This window comes from Hippocampus zosterae, chromosome 4, assembly GCF_025434085.1.
Source record: "Hippocampus zosterae strain Florida chromosome 4, ASM2543408v3, whole genome shotgun sequence".
Classification (NCBI taxonomy): Eukaryota; Metazoa; Chordata; class Actinopteri; order Syngnathiformes; family Syngnathidae; genus Hippocampus; species Hippocampus zosterae.
Genome location: NC_067454.1, coordinates 3301056 through 3326590, shown reverse-complemented (window position 1 = coordinate 3326590; position 25535 = coordinate 3301056). Strand labels below are relative to the sequence as shown.

General features: G+C 45.8%; 1 protein-coding gene across 1 annotated transcript; it reads right to left on the bottom strand.

Moving 5' to 3' along the window:
* Positions 1-3: 3 nt before the first annotated feature.
* On the bottom strand, positions 4-25087 carry cdh16 (cadherin 16, KSP-cadherin). Its single transcript, XM_052064074.1, has 16 exons — positions 25026-25087; positions 24743-24793; positions 24370-24465; positions 22850-22984; positions 21973-22102; positions 21057-21215; positions 20489-20685; positions 14193-14318; positions 12829-12979; positions 11429-11641; positions 10253-10329; positions 6869-7087; positions 4149-4404; positions 904-1020; positions 544-660; positions 4-427 (listed from the first exon to the last, which is right to left on the bottom strand). The coding sequence occupies exons 2-16, from the start codon at positions 24785-24787 to the stop codon at positions 327-329; spliced, it is 2139 nt and encodes a 712-aa protein (XP_051920034.1). The 5' UTR covers positions 24788-24793; positions 25026-25087; the 3' UTR covers positions 4-326.
* Between the last annotated feature and the right edge of the window lie 448 nt (positions 25088-25535).

Below are 25535 nucleotides of genomic sequence, written 5' to 3'. Positions count from 1 at the left end.
AACTTGTGTTGAATCTTATTCTCTGTTAATCTGATTATGGTTTTACAACAATCTATTCATGTCACAAGGCAAGGACTAAAGGGAAAAGAAACCGTGGCTATTCCTACATATGACATATTTGCAGTGTAAAGAAGGCACAAGTGCAAACAACGACACCTAAAATGACATGAAATACAGCAAAAAAAATAGCATCATAGCTCAAACACCAGACCACCTAAAAGCTAAACCTAGTTGTGACGTAGCAAATCCTCTACACAACAGCAGAACTAGAACTGGAGCATGACTTTCAGTAAAGCAGAGTGGTTCCATCAGCGCATTGGACACGTTCAGATGGACATTTTCAAGGGAACTCTTTCCTGGTTCGTGTTACCCGGCTGTTTGGGGTTCTGGTATGACAGTCGCACAAATACGACAACGAGGATGGTTCCTGATTGAAGAAGAAATTAATCAGTCCAATAACAAAACCAAAAAAAAACAACCTAATAATCCATCAACAGCATCTGTATTTGACAATAAATGTGATGTTATGAAACGAATACTAACCGATGACCGCAAATGTGCCGAGCAGGGTGCCCACCGCAGACTGGATGGTCGGCATGCCCTCCAGCTGCTTGGCTGCCATTTTGCAGCTTCCCCTGATGTTGCAAGGACACACTGTCACTACAAAGAAGAAGACAGAAAGGCTCTGTCATCACACTACGTAGCACAACAACCAGGTCAAGTCAGGGACAGGCTCGGGATTTGACGGCCATTCTTTCGATATTTAAACGTTTCCACCTGCAATAATTTATTGAGCAAACAACTGCGGGAGTATGTGAAATAAAGTCAGAGTTGACAGGCAATCCAAATCCCTCACTTATACGCTTCATCAAATTTGTACAGGAGCAGGAGTCTGGCTATTACCTGGTAAGTTTATGAAGGTGCTCCTTGGAGGAGAGCTACTGTCAGAGATGGTGAAGGGCACGGTATAAACCTCGGGGGCCAGATATGGCGTGTTCAACGACAGGTTCGTGTGAGTATCTGAGGAGGAAAAACAAAAACAAAACACACTCATTTGCATGGTGATTTGCTCCGTTGCTGATAATGACAATTCTAAGCGTGACAAGGCTGGTTTGTCCTGACTTGACAACATTCAGCCACGTGGAACTGAGTGACAGGTAAAAGCCAACACGTGAGAGTTGGTATGGGTCTGGTTTGGAAGAACTTCAGAGACCTGAGCTCAAAGCCTCCCAACACCTTGAACCACAGCGGAGATTGCGGGTTAGCCTGGATCTGCACAGAGGTGTGTAGACCGAGTTTTTGTATTTTTTGCAAAGACTTGAGAGCCGGCGCAGTTAAATGATCAAATTGGTCCAAATCGTTTTCCACTATCTGCACCAATACTTCAACATTCATTCATTCATTCATTCATTCATTCATCTTCCGTACCGCTTGATCCTCACTAGGGTCGCGGGGGTTGCTGGAGCCCATCCCAGCCGTCTCCGGGCAGTAGGCGGGGGACACCCTGAATCGGTTGCCAGCCAATCGCAGGGCACACATAGACGAACAACCGTCCGCGCTCACACTCACACCGAGGGACAATTTGGAGTGTTCAATCGGCCTGTTGTGCACGTTTTTTGGAATGTGGGAGGAGTCCGGAGTACCCGGAGAAAACCCACGCAGGCCCGGGGAGAACATGCAAACCCCACACAGGGAGGCCGGAGCTGGAATCGAACCCGGTACCTCTGCACTGTGAAACCCACGTGCTAACCACTGGACTACCGGGCCGCCCAATACTTCAACATAATTGGTGAAACTAATCTTGTATTGGCATGAAAACCGAGAGGTGTTTACGTGCAGCTGAGCCATCTAGAAACATAAAGCCTTATGAGTCTATCTCAAATGTATTTATGACCTCACAAATGTTCTGCACTGTCATAAAAAACAAACAATTTAAGTAGGAACAACTTTAAAATATAAATGATTGACATTTACGGCAACAATCTCAGTTAGCAAAACAGATTTTTGACTTATTTTTAACTTGGCGGACAATATAAGGGACAATAAGCTCCGTAGACTCCCATTTTGTTGTTGAAAATCTGGGAAAGCCACATTTCACAGTCGCAAACGTGAAAATATTTTGTTGAATTGCTCAACTTAAAATTGTAGCAAAGTTTGCTGCCTTGTAATTTTACAGTGTGGATGAATGGACAACAGATTTTAGGTTTGCACATGCATGAGCACACACACACACACACACACACATCAAACTCCGATCCGTCTCGCTTGCAAACCCATTTCCCAGCGGCATAACACCCACACACTTTTGTGGAGTGTGCTGGAGAGGGACTCGTTATCTTATCGGTGCAAATCAGTTTAAAATACACGACAAGGTTGTATGACGTGAGACTGACCCTGCAAACAGAAGCGCTTATCAACTTGTTTGAACCCTTATCGGAGCCGCTTACACTTGCACCTTACCATCACCATACCCCCCCCCCCCCCCGCCCCCCCCCCAAGCCGCGCCTTATGGTTCAACGCCATTTGTCAGCCGAAACAGCAAGAGCTGCGTCACATTTGCAACCTCTTTTATTTTTCTCCTCCGTGCGCTATTTCATACGTGGCTTGACACCATGCAGGTTGCCTTTTGTAGGCTTTTAAAATGACAAAGGTTGATCACATGAAACGCATCAAATACAGACCGGATGAGTCATGACCACTTACTGCGAGGAAAAATTTGACATAAGTGGGGCCTCATTTGCATCGATGGGGCACAAAAAGAGCAGCCATTAATGACGGCACTTTTCTGGGCGATTTTCTATTTTAGCCTCCGTGAGCTAGAGAGAACGGCATTCATTCAAGTTATAACTTGGCAAACCGTGTGGTGCGCTTCGACATGGCCTGTGCGCAACGAAAAAAATGGGGTGTCAAATTAGCTGAGTGAAATCAAATCATCTGCATCCAGATCCATTTTTCAAGAACTAATACTTGATCTGATCCAGAGGAATTTCTTTTTTACAACCACTTCAGGAAAAATATCAATTTTCAGTATACCCCCTAAATAAAATCCAGTACAATGGATCAGTGGGGATTGCCTCGTTTAGTCGCTTTTGCCGTGAGGTGGGTCGATGGATACTACTGATACCAGTGAGGGGAATTGAACCGGCGACCGTCGTGTCTTTTGTGAAAAGAATCCATCGGATTCTCAAGCTAACAGAAACAAGCTTCCATGCAGGTAGAGCAACAAGGCGAGGTGACGGTTTTCTTGACTACGGATGTATGAGCATTGCCTGGCTGTTATTCAGAAAACTTTTTCATTGCTATCATCGTCATTTTAATAGTTTTGTGGAATAGAAAGGGCAGAGATTGTACTGGTCGCGCTTCTTCGGAAAAGGTGCACTTCAAAGCATTCGCACAGAAACAGAATGCAACATTTTGCTGCCCGAATGGCTAGCTTGGTTTGTTAAAGGTAGCTTTTTTTTACCTGGAAGGATACAAAATATAAGGACCTAGAGGACAGAAAGAGTTGTTCCGCAGTTAAAATCAAAAGTATTCTTGCTGTCATACATCCATCCATCCATCCATCCATCATCTACCGCTTATCCGGGGCCGGGTCGCGGGGGCAACAGCTTTAGCAGGGAAGCCCAGACTTCCCTCTCCCTAGCTACTTCTTCCAGCTCTCCCCGGGGGATCCCGAGTCGTTCCCAGGCAAGCTGGGTGACATAGTCTCTCCAGCGTGTCCTGGGTCTTCCTCGAGGTCTCCTCCCGGTGGGACATGACCGGAACACCTCACCGGGGAGGCGCTCAGGAGGCATCCGAATCAGATGCCCAAGCCACCTCATCTGGCTCCTCTCGATGTCATACAAAAGCTGTCATACAATGTGATCTAAATAAAACTCTGACTTGGGGTTTTGGATAAAGGAAAACGTTGTCAGTCCCTAATTACCTTAGCACGCATGTTTTGACCGCCTGGAGAAAACCCACGCAAGCACAGAGATTACGTGAAAGCTTCATACAGAAAGGTCAGACCCATAATTTCCATTTGTCCTTTAGTGAATGTCCCTGGGATTGTGATGGTATAGTGCATGTTTTTTTTCCTAAACGTTGACATTGTGCTCTGGCTGTAAGGTAATCAAGGGGATGCCACGGTGATGTCCAGTCGTGCTCACCATTGATGGGCGTGAGCTTCCAGTTGCGTCGTACTGTCGCGTCGCTCCTTAGCGAGAAGTTGAGTCTTCCTCCGTGCTGCGGCCCGTCGCTGTCACGCGAGGCCAGCACCAGCGCTTGCTCTTCCCAGCGAGGGGTACATAAGTACTTCCACGAATAGTCACCCACCAACACTGGACTGTTGTCATTCACATCCAGAATTTGCACCGTGACCAAAGTCGAGGCGGATAAGGAAGAGTTACCTTGAGCAAAGGAAAATATTTTTTAAAAATCATGACACGGGCAGGTTTGGAACAACTCAAGATATTTGACACCACAATGCACATATGGGAAGGTGTACCGATTAGGGCTGATCTTCATGAAGAATGAGAGGTCTGTCTGTTCTTATTTTGTGAGTACTCACATAATCATGACTGGATTACCGTATTTTCCGCACTATAAGGCACTTTGGAGTATAAGGCGCACCTTCAATGAATGTCCTATTTTCAAACTGTTTTCATTCAGTGGTTAGCACGTCGGCTTCACAGTGCAGAGGTACCGGGTTCGATTCCAGCTCCGGCCTCCCTGTGTGGAGTTTGCATGTTCTCCCCGGGCCTGCGTGGGTTTTCTCCGGGTGCTCCGGTTTCCTCCCACATTCCAAAAACATGCGTGGCAGGCTTTGAACACTCTAAATTGTCCCTAGGTGTGAGTGTGAGTGCGAATAGTTGTTCGTTTCTGTGTGCCCTGCGATTGGCTGGCAACCAATTCAGGCCCCGCCTACTGCCCGGAGACAGCTGGGATAGGCTCCAGCACCACCCGCGACCCTAGTGAAGATCAAGCGGCTCGGAAGATGAATGAATGAATGAATGAATGAAAGAAAGAGTTCATCCAGCCTTTTTTTTCTTTCTTTTTTTTTTTTTGCGTCGTCATCATTAAAAGAGATGTCGTCCCGTGCATGAGATTTCACGCTTGGTTCTCTCCAACTCCATCTTCCTGCCACCAGTGAAAAATCTATGGATGTTTGGCTTGTTGCAAGTCTGAAATGTGGAAAACAGTGTGAATGCAAGTGTGAATGTCTGTCTTCTTTTGTCAGCCCTTTCAGTTCAACTTTTCATTGTACATTTCATTATTATGAGTCATCTGAAGTATCGTATCCATTTCCATGTCAGCGGAGTTATTGAAGTTTTTAGTCCGGCGCATAGCCTGTGTGCTTAACTGCCACTGGTCTCAGCACATGTAATCGAATTATTCTCTCTGGCTGTGAACAGAGTGTGGCTTCTAGTAATGAAACACGTCTGCCTTCCGGCAAGGACCTCACATGGTGACGCCAAAAAAATACATTAATTCCAAGAGCGCATGATTTTTCACTGGGGCTCTATTTGTGAAGTATGTCAGCATTTTTTGTGAATGACAAGAAACAAATTGCACTTTAAAATGTCACGATCCACCTCATGGTTAAAATACCTAGAAACAATCGGATATGCCAAAACCAACCGTAGCCCTTTAAACAAAACAAATCAGAGCTATTTGATATCACCACGCTAAGAACAATCAATAATCACGTGAAATGAAAGTTTGTCTTTCAGACATTGACTGCCGTCGTTTAGAGTTTAACAGGTCTCGCAGGAAGGCTGAAAGCCCAAAATAACCTGCTGGCTTACGTGAGCCAATACAATACACTAGCATTCATTTTAAGCAGGGTATATGCATATTGATAATCGGACCAAATTTGATGTATCTGTGAAAGACTATCCTCTGTGAACATACTGTGGCGGGAGGTTTGTTGAGATTCAATTTCACCCACAAATCGGCTTGTAAAAAATGTAAATGTTCAACAAATTCAATAGTACTACGTGTGTGGTCATCAACGAGTTTGGCAATTCCACTAACTCGATGATTGTCACATGAAATGGAATTATAGCCACAGGATACGAAGACAGGAGCAACTTTGTTTGTGTAACACGTCAGAAGTAATTCGTCATCATAGAAATGACAAGGAGAAATGTTTGCATCCGCAATGTTTTTGTTAGGTAAGCTAACAGTTAGCCTAGCTTGTTTCATTTCTTTTGTTACTTTTCCTTAATGCTAGTCTGTAAATGAACACATGATAGATTCATTCATTCATCTTCCGAGCCGCTTGATCCTCACGAGGGTCGCGGGGGGTGCTGGAGCCTATCCCAGCTGTCTTCGGGCAGTAGGCGGGGGACACCCTGAATCGGTTGCCAGCCAATCGCAGGGCACACAGAAACGAACAACCATTCGCACTAACACCTAGGGACAATTTAGAATGTTCAATCAGCCTGCCACGCATGTTTTTGGAATGTGGGAGGAAACCGGAGCACCCGGAGAAAACCCGCGCAGGCCCGGGGAGAACATGCAATCGAACCCGGTACCTCTGCACTGTGAAGCCGACGTGCTAACCACTGGACTACCGGGCCGGCCTCACATGATAGATGATGTCGCTAATTAGCTACCTATAAAGTAGCTAACTAGCTTGCTAGCGCGCTAACATTGAGAAATTTGTATCACTTTGCAAATTATTGCTCTTGCCAGTACTATGAAACAATGAAACTAGCAGTAGACATTTTAGACACTCTTCTTGTCTTCAAAAGAATCATGAATAAATCAAGTGTTAATAATATTCCACGGACAATAATTTTGAATTTGAATCCATTTCCAATGTTAACATCAATACTAATGCACTTCAATGAAGCAATAGAGTTCAAGTAGAGGATTTTTTAGCGGGGAGGCGGGGGGGGGGGCTGTTTACCTTTGAAAGGACAAGTGAAACCTCGTTGGTCTGCCTGTCCATCAGTAATGAGAAGACCTCTTCCTCGTTTCCAGATTCCAAATGATAATTCACTTGCCAGCTGTCACCTCCTCGAACATCAGCATCGCTTGCCAGCACAGCTGTCACCGTGGTGCCTACTGGAGCATCCTCAGAGATGTGGAAAGGTCCATACTGGCCCGGGAAGTGACAGAAAATGTATTATTGCGCATGCAGCTGGGATTACCGGACAAACGATTATTCACTGACATTTTACCCAACACAATTTCAAAGGAGCCCGGAATCAACAATTGCTTCCAGCTATTGTGGGAGGAGTTTAGACCCTGTAATAATCTTTGGTGATTACCTGAGCCCTCTTTCAGGTCCCACATCAATCAAGACTTACTCTTCTGGAGGAATGTTAAAAAATGCTCAGCTGTTGGACAGTCGGCGTTGGTGCGGCTGGATGGATGGCCGCTGAAGTTGAGGATGCGGAGAGAGGAGCGTTGGCGAAGAGCGCCGATGCGTATTTGGAACCGTGAGTCGCCGCTTGGAATTGAAGCGGATTTACATGGGACAGGAGAAGTGAACCAATCTCTTTTTTCGTCAATGGATGCTACAGCTTCTTGTTGACTTTGAAACTTAGCTTGTAGCCGACGTGTGCACATTTTGAGCATGACGTCTCTGATCCACTGGTTAGAGGACACTTTGATTCTCTCCTCTTTCATCTCAAACTGCTTCAAACAACAAAGCGTGTGACGGAAAAGTGGTTAGGACTGCACGACTGTTCGTGTTTTATGTTATGTGTTGTGTTTATTATTTTACTTTATGTTAACTGTTTTGTAAAGCGCTTTGTTACAGCTGCCGCTGTTGTGAAAGCGCTATATAAATCAGCATGTATTGTATTGTATTGTATTGTAAAATCCTGTAATAAGTCTTGCCAGTTGAAGCCACAAAAGGGATCAACTCAATTGTCCATGTTCACGTCATGTACTGTAGGTGCAACTCTACTTTTGTCCACATTTAGTACCTACCCCACCACCCCCACTCGAATGTTTTTCTTCCTAACCTCAGAGTTGCTTCTCCGCCTGTTCCTCCCTTTCCTCATTCCTTTCTGGTTTCTTTTGTTCCCTCCTGTCTTCACGCCGACTTTTCATTGACGCATCCCGACATCCTCCCTTCTTTCCGACCTTTCGTCTGACATTCCCTCTTTCCTTCCTTCCATGCCACCTAGTCTTTATTCATGCATCCTTACCACCCGCCTTCCTTCCTTGCACCTCAGTCTGACATTTTACCGATGACATTCACGACATGATCCTTCCTTCCATCCGAACTTCCTTTGTTCCCCCTTTTCCTGTCTGCCCTCAGAACTACTTTTAATTTCATTGTGCTTTCTTCTTTCCTTTGTTGAAAAGAAATGTTTCTGCCTCCCATCCTTCTCCACCTATCGAGTACGCCTTGGGAATCCGCGGTCTTCATGAATCCCAGACAAGTGCTTAGACCTACTTTTGGCCCACCCTGTATTGCGGCCTGTTGCCCTCCCGGTGTTGGTTAGCCTTTATTAACGCCCGTTTATACAGCCTCGCAATCTGCCACTCACTAATGTCCTCTAGTGAAGCAGCATGCCTCTGATCTGGCTGCCCCAGCTGCAGGGTCGCTGAACCCAGACCTGTCACCACTCACCTCCCACGTCGGCCTCGTCGCCGTCGCCTTCGCAGGGTGATGGAAAATGCTGCACTGCTCAGGCGTGACCTGCTCAAGAGCATTTTCCACCTCACTGTTTGTGTGGGTGTATCTGCAGTGGTGATCACATGAGCAAGTATGAAGTGTAAGGTCTTTATGAGTAAATATCGGGTAATAACAATTTGATCTGTTCAAGTGTTTATGCGGGCGGCCCGGTAGTCCAGTGGTTGGCACATCGGCTTCACAGTGCAGAGGTGCCGGGTTCGATTCCAGCTCCGGCCTCCCTGTGTGGAGTTTGCATGTTCTCCCCGGGCCTGCGTGGGTTTTCTCTGGGTGCTCCGGTTTCCTCCCACATTCCAAAAACATGCATGGCAGGCTAATTGAACCCAAATTGTCCCTCGGTGGTGAGTGTGAGTGCGAATGGTTGTTCGTTTTTTTGTGCCCTGCGATTGGCTGGCAACCGATTCAGGGTGTCCCCCGCCTACTGCCCGGAGACAGCTGGGATAGGCTCCAGCACTCCCGCAACCCTAGTGAGGATCAAGCGGCTCGGAAGATGAATGAATGAATGAATGAAAGTGTTTATGCACAGATGAACTTTGGTAGTAATAATTGTCATCCATCCATAGGTTGTCTTCCTTAGGGTTTGCAAGTGAGGAGCAGAAAATTTCAGCTGACCCCCAGCGAGATGCGCGGTTCAGCCTGAACTGGTTGCCTGGCGTGCGTAGACCAACACCAAATCAGTCCAAAGTCAACTGTGAGGGAGTCTTGCTAACCACTTGCACGCTGTGCTGTTGTTCTAATTTTTCTTTCTGCCCGAGGCAAAAAAAAAAAAGAATTTGCTTGAAGCTTTGAAGCACATTCTTTCATCGCCCCTAATGCTTGCACAGCCTGTCAGAGTCACTCCAGGAGGACAAAGCAAAACAGAATGACTTAACACAGCACGATGGCTCTCCCACACAACCCTCAGCCGTCATGACTATTTTCTGTTATATGTCACATGTGGGCGGGGAGCGTGTGGGCTCGGTCTAACGGCCTTCGGGCCATCCATCACCAATGTCATCCATCTTGTGCAGGGTCATAGGAACCTACTGTATATCTCTGCTGAGATTGGATAAGAGGCGGGGGTGGGGGGGGGGGGGGGTAACCTTATACAGATCAGTCAGTCCGAGCCAAGACTACCACATATTGTAACACTTCCTGCTCGGTAAAATTGCGTTTCCATACAAGCAATTGGGATCCTTGGGGGGGGGAAAAAATAACAGTGATTGTAAATCTTGATTGACGGTGGGAGATTATGAAATCATTTCTGATGTCATTTTCACCCTCTCAGCCTACATTTGCTGCGGGGATGACTGGGGGCTGCTCTAAAATTACACCAGTGGAAACTTTCTTTCCAAAGCAAGCTAATGTGATTAAGAGCAGTGTCTACGTAGAATACGAAGAACAGAATAAAACTCAGATAACACGTTGCCGTCTCGCTGAGCCTCGGATTAAGGGGGTAGCGCTTTATTTAGTTGGCCGCCAGGAAAATTAGATCAGTGACCTGCAGAGTCATGATCTGCAGTCAAATAGCCGCTTATATTCGTCTTTTTTTTTTTTTTGGTGATTGGGTGGGGGAGGGGCTGTTATTGCCAAAAGTACAGATGAGCATGTTCATTTCAGCAAGTTCTATCTTACCTCGTGTTGGGAGAAGACGGGTGCGTTGTTGTTTTCGTCTTGCACTGTCACCACCACAGTACAGGAACTGTTCAGACCTGCCAGGCACATTATTACACCTTTTATTGGTGACTCAGGGTCAGGCCAGAATGCCAATAAAAGATGAGGAAGGAACAGCAAGTACCTCAATCTCGCCTCCATCTCATCCTCATGCATGACTCATGCAGCAGATGCTTCTACTTCCTGTTTATTGACCTTCGGGCGCTAACTAGGTTACCGCCGTTGTTGATGCACAGCAATGGCAGTTGATATTCAATGTATTTGTCTTTTCCAAATCAATACATTCATTCATTCATTCATCTGCCGAGCCGCTTGATCCTCACTAGGGTCGCGGGGGGTGCTGGAGCCTATCTCAGCTGTCTTCGGGCAGTAGGCGGGGGACACCCTGAATCGGTTGCCAGCCAATCGCAGGGCACACAGAGACGAACAACCATTCGCACTCACACTCACACCTAGGGACAATTTAGAGTGCTCAATCAGCCTGCCATGCATATTTTTGGAAAGTGGGAGGAAACCGGAGCACCCGGAGAAAACCCACGCAGGCCCGGGGAGAACATGCAAACTCCACACAGGGAGGCCGGAGCTGGAATTGAACCCGGTACCTCCGCACTGTGAAGCCGACGTGCTAACCACTGGACTACCGGGCCGCCCAAATCAATACGATGGCAACTAATTGAGTCTTCGCACCCAAACACAGTGTTACAATATTTATTGATGGCTTTTCTTCTTTTCGGGAAAAGCGACGGGTTACAGCATGAACGCCGCAGGCTGCGTTCAGAGGCGGCCCGAACAATGCGATGCCCCCTCCGCCCATCGGTGAGCAAAGAAAGGTTATCATTGTGATTGTAGAGTTTAATTTGTTCTCTGACCACTCAAAATAATTTGATCTCAATCCAATTCAATTAAATTCGGCAGGTACTGTGCTGTGCCTTCTTGCGTGTGTGCGTTGGACACTTTGGGGCAGTATAATAAGAGACATACAGATGGACAGTACACGGAGACATCAGAATAGCAGCAGCAGCAAAAACAAACAAAAAAAAATGTGGCCGTCACAACTAAGGATTCAGAGAGGATAAAGAATATATGCCTGTGAGTATCAGTGTAGTATCTGGCTACATGTGTCAACTATCGAGTCACCTTTTGCGTCTTCAGCAGTGATGGTGAGCGTGTACTGCGGCGCGGTTCCCTCCATGCTGTCTGCTTGGACTGAAATGACACCCGAGTCCCGGTCCACTCTGAACAGAGCGCGGGGACTCTCTGGGATTTGGCCAACCAAGCGGTAGAAGATCCGCACGTTATCCGTCTTGGGATCGTCATTATCAGCTGCCTGAACGGTCAAAATCTCCGTTCCTGGGGAGAAAGTCAAACATGCGGCAGCCGGTTTGGAGCCTTTGAGGTCTTTGCAACAGGTTTAGGAGATTACCTTTTGCTTGAAATAATACATGCAAATGCCAAAAAGGCTTTTAGCACAGGGCCTCATGTTTCATCACAAACCTGCGTGTGTGTGTGTGTGTGTGTGTTTTATGAGGTTTATACTTGGGAGAAACGTTTTTTCTGTACTGTTGTACCTTTCTCTTGTTTTTTGGAACATATTTGGATTCTCTTTTTAAACAAAAGATGAAACATTTACTCAATTCCGCAATTAGTAAATTACTGCTGGATATTTTATAACTATTTATATACTACATATACAGTACTACATATACTGCTACAAAAAAAACACACACACACACACACACACACACACTTTCCACTAAGGACGCACTTGAATGCACCACAAGCTTTTGTTTTATGACTATGCAGTATAAAGGAGAGGCGGCCCGGTAGTCCAGTGGTTAGCACGTCGGCTTCACAGTGCAGAGGTACCGGGTTCGATTCCAGCTCCGGCCTCCCTGTGTGGAGTTTGCATGTTCTCCCCGGGCCTGCGTGGGTTTTCTCCGGGTGCTCCGGTTTCCTCCCACATTCCAAAAACATGCATGGCAGGCTGATTGAACACTCTAAATTGTCCCTAGGTGTGAGTGTGAGTGTGAGTGCGAATGGTTGTTCGTTTCTGTGTGCCCTGCGATTGGCTGGCAACCGATTCAGGGTGCCCCCCCGCCTACTGCCCGAAGACAGCTGGGATAGGCTCCAGCACCCCCGGCGACCCTAGTGAGGATCAAGTGGCTCGGAAGATGAATGAATGAATGAATGAATGAATGAGTATAAAGGAGAGCAACATAGCAACAACGCAATAGTACACTTTTTTTTTAACAAAGGTTTCCTCTATGCTCTTTGCAAAACTTTCAAGCTGCAATCCAGTCAAATGCCATCATTTCGTTTATTTTTATTACATCGCCATGTCTTTAATTAGAATAGGGCACAGTCATCCCAAGCACCTATTGCAGTGCCACTCTGTCACAGATTTGTCTTTGAAACATTAATTTCTTGAGGTGAAATATGTTCACAATGGCATGCAAATGGGCATTAAAGGGCCTCAACTTCTGATGGCCTGATTGTTTTTTTTGTGTATTTTTTTTTTTGTACATTTGGTCACCCACCTCGAGCAGCCAGTTCCTTGACCACGGTGTGGTACTGCGCCTGAGGAAACGTGGGTCGGTTGTCGTTGGCGTCACCCACCATGACTCTTAACTCCACCGGCTTGGCGATCTCTTGGCCGTCCGGACGCTCCACCACGATGCTGATGAGGAACTGACTCCCAGCACACAGAAGGCTTGTTTTCAAAATGTAAATTCTTGAAACTTATTCAAGAATAATTTTGGACGTAATACTTTCAAACGAGATACAACTGATTAAAGGCTTGAGGTTGGATGTATTATGTGATTCATAAAATGAAGAAAACAGCAGCTTCACATTCCATCAAATCAACTGAATTTGCTTCCGGGCTCCTGTTATCACGTGGATTCATTTTAAAACGTTCCAATGTATGGAAATGTTCTGTGACACTGACTGTTATTTTATAAAATATTGGCATTCTTTTAAATGCAAGTGGCAGAATTTTCGACCCAATCTAAAAGATTATCAGCGGTGCGTTTCGCGCGTTTGTGATCTTTCACTAGAATCCCAAACGGCAGCCACTAAATTTCATATTAAATGACTGTCATGTGGCCCGGTAGTCCAGTGGTTAGCACGTGGGCTTCACAGTGCGGAGGTACCGGGTTCGATTCCAGCTCCGGCCTCCCTGTGTGGAGTTTGCATGTTCTCCCCGGGCCTGCGTGGGTTTTCCCCGGGTGCTCTGGTTTCCTCCCACATTCCAAAAACATGCGTGGCAGGCTGATTGAACACTCCCGAATGGTTGTTCGTTTGTGTGTGCCCTGCGATTGGCTGGCAACCGATTCAGGGTGTCCCCCGCCTACTGCCCGAAGACAGCTGGGATAGGCTCCAGCACCCCCCGCGACCCTAGTGAGGATCAAGCGGCTCGGAAGATGAATGAATGAATGAATGACTGTCATAAATTGCATGTGACGTTGGCAACACATTTAAATTTGTTGGATGTGTTTTTAAAAAAGGGCCTTGTGTTTCAGGCAGCTCTGCTGGTTTTGACCCCGCTGCATAGAAATGCAGAGGTGACGGGAGTTTTGTCACAGGTGATATGGCATGACTCCTTCTTGTGACTGGCTGATGATGCGAAACGTGAGAAATGTGCACGTTTGAAAATCAATTTAATGTTTCTTTTTCTTTTTTTTGAAATGACTGACCAAAGCCGGAAAACAGGTGAGCTGATGAGCAGGTGAGCTCTGATGACAGATTCATTGGACAGCAGGGGGCGGCGCAGACAACTCATTATTGATGTAAACAGAGGCTTGTAGCGACACTCGGGTGTCTCCATATTTTAAACACGACTAAAAAGCACCGCGTTCGTTATTTGCTGCGGGAGATGTTTTTAGCTTGCGAGTTTACAGACCTGGTCTTGCGTTTCTCTGTCCAGCGGCGCGTTGAGATAAATGATTCCTTCTCGGCTGATGGTGAAGAGCATTTCTGGAAATTCCCCCTCGAGACTGTACTCTGCTTGACTTCCACTCCATTTCACCTTGACAAACACGCACACGGGCACTCGACGTGACATAAAGCCAAAGACGGGAATTGTGTCATAAAAGCACGTGAGCACAAGGCCTTGCTTTTGCATGTGCGATAGAAAGTGATGTTTGAAGTCAAGATGGCGCCCGAGTAGGCAGCCGTCAGCAAGTGCTCTCATGAGCCTTGCTTTTTTTGTTGTTTTGTGTTTCTTTTGTCACTTTGTGTTTGTTGTTACGTCGTGTGGACTTGATGTGGACCTTTTTCAGCATTTTTTGGCCATGACATTCATCAAGGAGGAGACTCTGTGCTTGGTGGTTGCGCCTTCTCGGCAGCATGGGTATACCAGCACTGTTTTTGACTGGAGGAATGTCGGCGCCATTTGACTGTCGTTGCTGGACAGTCCCGGGGCGCTTGTGTCTTGCGCCTGTAATGGGCAGCATTTTTCACAGCCCCGCTTTGTTCAGCGGAGAGATCTGTGCTGTTGGATGGATGGAGGCTGGATGGATGGAGGTCTTGAGGAGCCGACGATGAGAAGAAAGGAGCGTTGGCGCGGAGTGCCGATGCGGATTTGGAGCTGGGAGTCGCGGCTTGGAGTTTGAAGCGGATTATGTGGGACAGGAGAAGTGAACTAATCTCTTTTCGTCAATGGACGCTACAGCTTCGTATTTGCTTTCAAAACTTTGCTTGTAGCAGACGTGTGCACATTTTTCAGCATGATGTCTCTGATCCACTGGTGAAAGGACACTTTGATCCTCTCCTCTTTCATCTATAACTGCTTCAGACAACAAAGTGTATGCAGAAAAGTGGTGAAGATTGCACGACTGTCTCTGTCCTATGTGTTGTCTTGTGTTATTTTTGTTATTTTGACTTCAAAATGGCGCCGCGAGAGTGGCTGCCTTTCCAGCAGCTCCTATATTTTGTTGTTCTACTTCTTCCTTTCATAACTTTGCTGCTGTGAATCTGGAATTTCTCCATTGCGAGACTAATAAAGGTTTTCTTTTCTTTTTTTTTTTTTTTTTTATTGTCAACGTTGTCAATTCAAGCGGCCCCGTCGACGTGAACCCAAGCAAGACGTTGTTTACGTGATAAGGGGGCTCGCCGAATGCGCCGACCGTGATGTGAAACAGAGAGCGCGGCCAAAACTAACGGCGCAGACTTCAGGGGATTTTCCATTCTTCGGTGCAGCCCTTGACGGAGTGCTGCGCGGCGCAGCTAAAAGAAACTCGGACGCAATCCAACAGCACCCAACAAGGAGCGGAGGCGAGTGCAGCCAATGCATACACGGCACGTGTGTCTGTCCTCCGCGCACTGTCGCGCTGCCTCTGGAGATGAGTGGCCAAATGTTCCACTTTTGTATACATATCAAAACGTTACCCAGCTGGCTGCCTCTTGTTGTTCGTCTGTTTCTGGGCCTCCGGATAATAAAGAGTCATTGGATTTGTGTTGATAGGGTTCCTTCTGTCCCACCCCACCACCCTTCGAAGATTTACGTGCGGCTTGCATCATTTTATGCAGACAGTAGAAATGCCCTACGTGTAACTAAATGAGGTAAGCAAATAAAGGATGAGTTCTGGCTTCATAAGAGCTGAATTAACAGGATTTGCGTTTGGCATTGAATTTATAACACTCTTCGTTTGCGCACGTAGGCCAACTTGAAGCAATGTCATGCAGTGTGCAAGGAAATGCTTTGGGGGTCAAGATCCGATCATGGTTTTCTTGAGGACGAGACAAGCAAAACACAAATGGATGTCCTCTCGTTCCAAAAAAAAAAAAAAAACAAAAAAAAAAGTTGGTTCTTTGAGCCACACATGGATGAGAACACGACCTTCATTCATCTGCTAAATGTCCCAACATGAGCACAGGGCAAGCGGTGCAGTTTTGCTTTCGATCTAATCACTCATTGAACCTACAATTGACTCGATAGCGCCAAAATCGAAACGAATATTATGTCAATCAATTTGCCTTCTGCTTCGGGAGGCCGCACGACTCCTGCCAGTTAACCATTGAATAGAATGGCGTGGAAGCAAATCAAACATACTTTACAATGATGAGACATAACAAATATTCATTCATTCATTCATCTTCCATACCGCTTGATCCTCACTAGGGTCGCGGGGGGTGCTGGAGCCCATCCCAGCCGTCTCCGGGCAGTAGGCGGGGGACACCCTGAATCGGTTGCCAGCCAATCGCAAGGCACACAGAGACACCTATGGACAATTTAGAGCGTCCAATCAGCCTGCCATGCATGTTTTTGGAATGTGGGAGGAAACCGGAGCACCCGGAGAAAACCCACGCAGACCCTGAATCAGTTGCCAGACAATCGCAGGGTACACTAAGACACCTATGGACAATTTAGAGCATCCAATCTGCCTGCCATGCATGTTTTTGGAATGTGGGAGGAAACCGGAGCACCCGGAGAAAACCCACGCAGGCCCTGAATCAGTTGCCAGCCAATCGCAGGGCACACATAGACGAACACCATCCACGCTCACACTCACACCTAGGGACAATTTAGAGTGTTCAATCAGCCTGCCATGCATATTTTTGGAATGTGGGAGGAAACCGGAGCACCCGGAGAAAACCCACGCAGGCCCGTGGAGAACATGCAAACCCCACACAGGGAGGCCGGAGCTGGAATCGAACCCGGTACCTCTGCACTGTGAAGCCCACGTGCTAACCACTAGACTACCGGGCCACCCACATAACAAATAACTGACTTAAAAAAAAATGAATAAAAAGAGTTCAGCATTAGAACCTGAACGAAGCGACACCGTTGTCGCTGATGGAACCAAAATCTTGATAATTCATCTTAAATGGGATTCCCACGGACATGAAAGTGCTCCTTCTTGGTCTAATCATTTCTGTTTTTCCTTTTGCTAGATATATATTTTTTTAAATTACAACGACTGACCGCCAAAGTTTTTCCCGTGCCTATTTTCGTCATTTAGCCCCGGAGCGCTTTCCCCAATGGCTTTTGTAATTCAGATCGAGAAAAACCCGGTTTCATAACGCGACTCTCAACCCCGCGAGACGCAGATAGCTTCCGCTGCATGTGGATATGAATCTCATTTGGCATTTGATCTCAGTTTAAGTGGCGATGACAAATGTCGAGAGGCGCACGTCAATTTTGCTTCCAAAAGATTTGCGGCGAAAGTGATTTAATGCAGCAAAGAGCCTTGACTAAACCATTCACACAGAGCGACGCCTCTCTTCCACTCCAAAGTTTCACTAGATTGCATTACCAAGTCCGAGTGCTTTTACTGATTGCTTTTCCACAATTGCACGTTTGCAGGCAGGAAATTAGAGGCATGTAACAAATAATAAAATGAAATAAACCACCGCATCTCCAAATATAGATCCCAACAGTCCGGGTATGAAAAAAATAATACATGTACGCTACTTTGATAGCGATCATTATGTGTCGATTCAATTTCAGCACGTTTGAAACAGGCAATCGTCAGCGGCGCAAAAAGCAATTTGCTAAAGATGTTGTGGAGTAGCTACAGAAATATTAGAGCCAGAAGAATCCATTTAGAGCGCCAGTCGCCGACATTTTGGACACTGAAAGCTTCTTTTTCAGTACTGATGAATGCCAAGTTGAATGCACACTTCTGAAATGTGATTAAATCACCTTGAATTATGTATGATTCATATTAATGACGTTTATCTGATCGTAGTGATTTCCCACAACGATGACTAATTCATTCATTCATTCATTCATCTTGCGAGCCGCTTGAGCCTCACTAGGGTCGCGGGGGGTGCTGGAGCCTATCCCAGCTGTCTCCGGGCAGTAGGCGGGGGACACCCTGAACCGGTTGCCAGCCAATCGCAGGGCACACAAAGACAAACAATCACTGGCGCTCACACTCACACCTATGGACAATTTAGAGCGTCCAATCAGCCTGCCACGCATGTTTTTGGAATGTGGGAGGAAACCGCAGCACCCGGAGAAAACCCACGCAGGCCCGGGGAGAACATGCAAACTCCACACAGGGAGGCCGGAGCTGGAATCGAACCCGGTACCTCTGCACTGTGAAGCCGACGTGCTAACCACTGGACTACCGGGCCGCCCCGACGACTAATTATCGACAACAATTTAACCAGGTCATAAACCCACAAAGGTCAAAATGCAACACTTCTCCATATTATTTCAGTCAATTTCCGCAAGTGTTTACATTGTCAAATGTTCACCTCTGCAACATTCCCGGGAAATCACGATGTCCCATCACCGGCGATCTATTTTTAGAACAGGCGGGCAGGCTACTCATGTGGTGCTTGGGGGCTACCTGGTTCCCGCGGGCACCGAGCTGGTGACCGCAGCCCGAGCGTAAGTCTCCTTGAACGCGTCTACCGTCATTTTTGCTTTTAGGTTTGAGTCCTGCCGCCTACTTCACACCATTGAGGAATTATTTATCGTGGGCGAACTGAGGTTTCCCCTGAGTAAGCGTCACACGTTTGTGATTTTTGAATGCCGAGGTGTGAGTCTGATGAAATGGTCCATTTTGTACTCCATTTATTCTAAACTAAACGTTATCAATACAACACCGGGGTAAGTGATTTTTGGGGTATTTTCTGACTTCTCTGGGATTTGTATTTTTTTTTTCCACATTAATTGTGCCTACGAAAATTAAAACATGCCTACACGAGTGATCGTGGGTGGACTGGGCTGTTGAACAGGAGTGATGAAAGGCGGAGGGCGAGTGTGGGGGTTGGAGACAGAAAAGCAGGAGGAGGAAGGGGGCTGTTGTGATGTTCGGGCCTCTTGGAACCAACACGACACATTCCATCCAGGCAACTCAAAGCCAGTGTCGATATAAAATATTAAATTCATAAATTAAAAAAATGAATGTATTATTATTCATTCTTTTACCTTTTACCCCTTGACTCGATCAAATGACTTTTTTTTTTGCTGTACAGATCAGAATGTGATGAGCCTGAATTTCATGGAGTGATTGTCGTCATTTAGATACATTGAGGGGAAATTCAATTGAAACACTGCTTTATTATTTTTCATGCAAGGAGAACCCCCCCCCCCCCCCCTGTGGTAGGCAAGTGTGATTATTCTGAGTTCAAGTGACTCTTCTCATCTCAGGATGTAACCCAAAAGGATCAATGACCTTTGAACAACATCAATAATTCAGCATTTGGGCATTCGGGAATACCCGAGAAGCTCTAAAAAAAAGAAGCAACGGGCAACGCGATGCAAGTCTTCTCCGTTCAGGTTATTGACAGCTGATTTCATTGTACTACGATTCCACAGATGCAATTGCACAAAACTCGACTCTGTCGCGACGAGTAGATTGCGTGGCTGGTGATCAAATTAGGAAGTTAAAAATAGCTTGAATGTCGCGGTGTTGTTTCATTTGTACCTGGCAGTGGTCCCCAACCTTGGACAAGTACGTTTTGTTGTTCACGGAGCGGCAACCTTTTTTTTCCATTGCTACTTTTAAAACATTCATTTCAAACGGTGTTATTCTACTGTACAGCAAATGTAGAATAAAATGGAATAACACAGTGAACTACTAAGAAATAGACTAATAAGGAACAATAATTACGCTGAGTATAATTTTAGAGTTACGAGCCTACGTACGGCGTTAGCATCATTGCTAGTCGCAAAAGAGGACACCATTGCTTGCCGCTTTCATTCGATGGCTGCCGGCTCGTGATTAGGCACTAAACCGCTCATGTTTGCGTGGGCAGGCAGTGCAAACTCTGCTCGCGTTTTCATGTTTCCCACTTAATCACTTGGGTGCTCCTTGTTCAAATAATCCAACAGGGTTTATTATTTGTGTCGCCTTGTTTTTGACGACATAGGACTCACCACGACTTCCTCCTCCGCGTCGCACGCGGAGGATTTTCTCTTGTCCAAACTGCTTTATCTTCAGAAATCGTCTCCGCCCAACAGCTGCGTGTTTCGCTGTACATTTGGTCGATTTGTTACGACTGCATTACTTTCCCTTTACTGCTTCCTCTTTCATTTATGGGCGGATTATTTTTATTTCAACTTGCAAAACAATGTTAGAAGGGGGACTCCGATTAGCTCCAGTCGCGCAGATTTCCGCCATGTTTGATAGAGTCAACTTGCTCTCAGCTCGCAGTTTCTCGAATGGGCTGAGGAATCCGCGGATTGGCACCGGGTTGGGGACCTCTATGCTAGAATACAAGCTGATGTGGCTGCTGTACCTGGGAAATGGCGATGGGATATGGGCCCGGGAGGTTCTCCTGCAATCGTACGGGATCCGGTGATGCCCAAGTATTGCCCGTCACTTCAACGGTGACGATGCCAGTGGTGAAGAAAGCGTTCGATTTCCCAGCCATGTCCTTTACCATCACTGATAGTTTATATCTGCCGCACATCTCGGGGTCCAGTGTTGAAGCTCCTGGTCATGATGTGAGCGTAATTCAGTACAACATGATGCTGATGTCACTGATGTTTCTAATAGCACGCATGTCAAATGAAACGCATTTAAACATCATGTCATGTGTTACGGTGAATCATCATCTTACCGTGGCTGTTTTTGTTTTAAGTGCCATAGACGATGAATAGAGTTGAAAAAAATTATATATATATATATATATTATATAATATATTATTATATAAATATATATAAATTATATATTTATATATATTTATATAATAATATATTATATTATTATATAATATATGTTTTTATTTTTTATATATATATTATATATATACACACACACGGAAAATGATGTGGTGTGTCAGCTGTGACCTCGAAGGACTGACCGTCCTCAGTGAGGGAAACCTCTCCGGTGATGGAGTCAATGAAGAACATCTGCGGGGAGGGGATTCTGGGCGTCTGCTCCATTAGGCGGAAACGTAGCTCGGCGTGGGCGGTGTTGCGGTCATCCCGATCGAGCGCCTCAACCTGCATGAAGGGTATCCCTGAGAGTGGCAGATACAATGTCAATAAAAAAAAACAGGGCAAGTCACCTTTATTGACGTACAATAGCGCATTGCATACCAATGTACTTCAAATTGTTAAAAATGCCAAATTCAAATGCTCTTTTCTAACAAAGTCATTCAAGACATTCATTCATTCATTCATCTTCCGAGCCGCTTGATCCTCACTAGGGTCGCGGGGTGTGTTGGAGCCCATCCCAGCCGTCTCCGGGCAGTAGGCGGGGGACACCCTGAATCGGTTGCCAGCCAATCGCAGGGCAGACAGGAACGAACAACCATTCACACTCACACTCACACCTAGGGACAATTTAGAGTGTTCAATCAGCCTGCCGTGCATGTTTTTGGAATGTGGGAGGAAACCGGAGTACCCGGAGAAAACCCACGCAGGCCCGGGGAGAACACGCAAACTCCACACAGGGAGGCCGGAGCTGGAATCGAACCCGGTACCTCTGCACTGTGAAGCCGACGTGCTAACCACTGGACTACCGGGCCACCCTCATTCAAGACACTCAAAAACAAAAATGATTTAAAAAAATACAAGAATTTAAAACATTTTTAGGTAAAGAAAAAAAATATTTTACTAAAATTACTGAAAAGAATATACGGCCGCAAGAACATTTTGGAAACATTGATTATCGAAAGGCTTTGAAAGACAATCATGGGGGGTCGGGGGGGGGGGGGGCATCATTTTCTTTCTCCCATGATGGAGATGAGTCATGTGGGCGGGGCTGGCGTTTACCTTTGAGAAGGCCCAGTTGCACGCTGCCCCGCATGCTCTCCTGAATGAACGCGGGCACGTTGTCGTTCTTGTCGATGACGCACACTTCCACCGTGAAGCTTTGGCGCTGCCCTGACATTCTGAAGGACACCTTGTAAGAGCCAGAAACAGAAAAGCTGACTTTCAGACTATTTTTTTTCCCTCTAAGGAAGCGCACACACCATATTGAACTGAGTGAGCGAGACTGAGTGAGGAATTGCTTTTACATCCTTTAAAAAAAAATCACACCATTGACAATCTATCATATTGCTCGGATATAATCTTTGGGGGGCGGCCCGGTAGTCCAGTGGTTAGCACGTCGGCTTCAAAGTGCAGAGGTACCGGGTTCGGTTCCGGCTCCGGCCTCCCTGTGTGGAGTTTGCATGTTCTCCCCGGGCCTGCGTGGGTTTTCTCCGGGTGCTCCGGTTTCCTCCCACATTCCAAAAACATGCGTGACAGGCTGATTGAACACTCTAAATTGTTCCTAGGTGTGAGTGTGAGTGCGAATGGTTGTTCGTTTCTGTGTGCCCTGCGATTGGCTGGCAACCGATTCAGGGTGTCCCCCGCCTACTGCCCGAAGACAGCTGGGATAGGCTCCAGCACCCCCCGCGACCCTAGTGAGGATCAAGCGGCTCGGAAGATGATGAATGAATAATCTTTGGGGCATATTTAATTGGTTTCTGGTGATTGCGAGGAAGTTCTGGATTTTTTTAAAAAACATTAAATCTGATTTGACACATTGATTATTTATTGACACTATTTGTCAAATACAATACAATTTAAAAAAAACAAGGAAAGTCACCGGAAGTCGAGTGTACATTTTCAAGAAGTTAAAAAAAAATAAAATTTGATACAGTACCTGCAGTGAGTAGGATGGCTGCTTTTCTCGATCCAGTGGTTTTAGAGCATAAAGAAATTGCGAGTCCACTCCAAATATGCCTTCATCATCTCCTGTCACCGACAAGTCACTGTAATTGCCCGGAAGGCTGTGGAGCTGAGGAGCACACAACGTTAGCCTGATGAGCAATCACAAATTAATTTTAAAAAATAAAATAAAAAAAAAAACGGATGCCACATTAGATGGGCATTCACTATCATCACGTTAACCCAAGCAGAATATAAAATACTTTGTTCTCTGTATAGGAACCCAAACAGATCCATTTAAATTGTTTTTTTTTTAAATACTCGAAGCGTAGATATACAATTTTTGCTCGCTTATTCCCAAGTAAAAAGATTCATTCATTCATTCATTCATCTTCCGAGCCGCTTGATCCTCACTAGGGTCGCGGGGGGTGCTGGAGCCTATCCCAGCTGTCTCCGGGCAGTAGGCGGGGGACACCCTGAATCGGTTGCCAGCCAATCGCAGGGCACACAGAAGCGAACAACCATTCGCACTCACACTCACACCTAGGGACAATTTAGAGTGTTCAATCAGCCTGCCATGCATATTTTTGGAATGTGGGAGGAAACCGGAGCACCCGGAGAAAACCCACGCAGGCCCGAGGAGAACATGCAAACTCCACACAGGGAGGCCGGAGCTGGAATCGAACCCGGTACCTCTGCACTGTGAAGCCGACGTGCTAACCACTTGGCTACCGGGCCGCCCCCAAGTAAAAAGATGATATCCATAAAAGGAGAACATAAGTGCAGACCACTTTCAGGAATGTTTAAATGCAGCATAATTATTACTATCTGCTCCATTTATAGTACACCAAGCGGATTCCTCATCCTCTTCTGTTCTATTTGAGACGTTCAATTCTTTCCACAAAGTGACACAAGTGTTGATGCGAGATGGAGGCGATGACACAAAGCAAACAAAATCCAAGTGCCACCATCACAATAACGTCGCACGCGATGCGAGTGACGCGAAGGCCAACACAATCAAGCTTGGAGCAGCTGCACCGAATTGAAAAAAAGCTCAGCGCAAAGTCTTCAAAGCGAGAGGCAGCCAGGTGATGACGCCAGCATCCGCACTAATCTTCAACCTCGAGTGCGGAGCGAGAACAAAAGAGGCAAGATGCCTTTGTGCCTTGCACTGTTTGATTTGTTGTGAGCCATGTCATCTCACAAGGACTTTGGGGGGGGGGGGGGTGCTTCCCTGTTGAATAGATTTCATTCTGTGAGCATAGACACTTTTTTTTTTTATGACGGTGACTGATGCTGATGTGGTCCTTGTGTATCCTTGTGTGAGTTTATATGATGCAATAAAATTGAACTCGCTAGTTCAAGGTTTACTTGATAATAGACATCGCACATCTCTGACGTTAAAAAAACGAGAATAACTGCATGCGTCTTTCTTCATCCTTTCGCATCGCATGCCCAGTTTTACAGTTTTTTGTTCTTCCAGAACTCGTGAAGAAGATTCCAAAACGGTCTTACCTTGGATAAATACCAGGGGAAAATGCCATCATAGTTCTCCGGCACGCCGATTTTAACATTTGCACTCAAGCAGGATCCAAAGATCTCGATCAGCACCTGCAAAGCAACAAGATGGGGGACAATAATAATAATAATAATTTTTTTTATCCGTTTGTGTTCATATTGTATTTAATTGAAAGATGTATTTTTTTTCTCTTTCTCCTTTCTTCTTTCTACATACATTCTTGCTGCTGGAGGCTGTAAATTTCCCCATTGTGGGACGAAGAAAGGATATCTTATCTTATCTTATCTTATTTTTTTTTTGTCCTCCACTTAGTCTTTTTAATTCCATGTGGCTTTTTTTTTTAATCAACGATATCTCAAAGGATCTTACTGCGACTGCAAAAATGAGTTGAAGTCCACTTCTGCGGTCATCCATGACTCCCTGTGAACGTTAAAGCATTTAGACCCACGTGGCTTGCGACAGGTACCAACAACTCTTTGCTGTTACTGAATCACACGCGTGATATTGTTCATCTGTCACCTATCAAAAGTTAAAAGAAAGCCATATTAAAAAAAAAACAAAAGACGAAAAGCTCGGCAAGGCGAAATAAATCCCAAACATGTCTGAAGGGTTATTCAAGAAAATCTTCGAGGAAAGTTTTGTTGACTCCTACCTTCTTCAAACGAGTGTGCCCCCCTTGTGAGGTGTGAGCAGAGTTTAAATTGGCTGGAAAAACAAAAAAGTCTTGTTCTCCTTCCCGTGGATTAATGGTTAACACCTTCAAATAAGCGTGCTCAACTACCATGTTTCCTTCCTGGGAAACTAAAGACGGAGGAGCCTCATTGCGCCGACGGTCTCAAATGAATATTCAAGAGAATGTAAATTATTGTAGTCAGTTTCAGTGAACCAAAGCATTTCTTGTGTTGCTGAAAAAACAAACACAAAAAAACAAACACAAGAGATTTAATATGTCAATTTATTGAAAAACAAAAGTCAATATCGAAAAAGAAAACCTGAATGTCTACAAGACAAATAACATATTGCTTCAAAAACGCAACTCTGTGTTAAAGTCGGACCGTCGTCATTTTTCTCTGCAGCTTCGTTCAACTTGTCCGAGGCACGAACCTGCGTAGCGACCTTCAAGTCAATTTCACTCCAGACTATGTGTGACGCTTGATGAAAA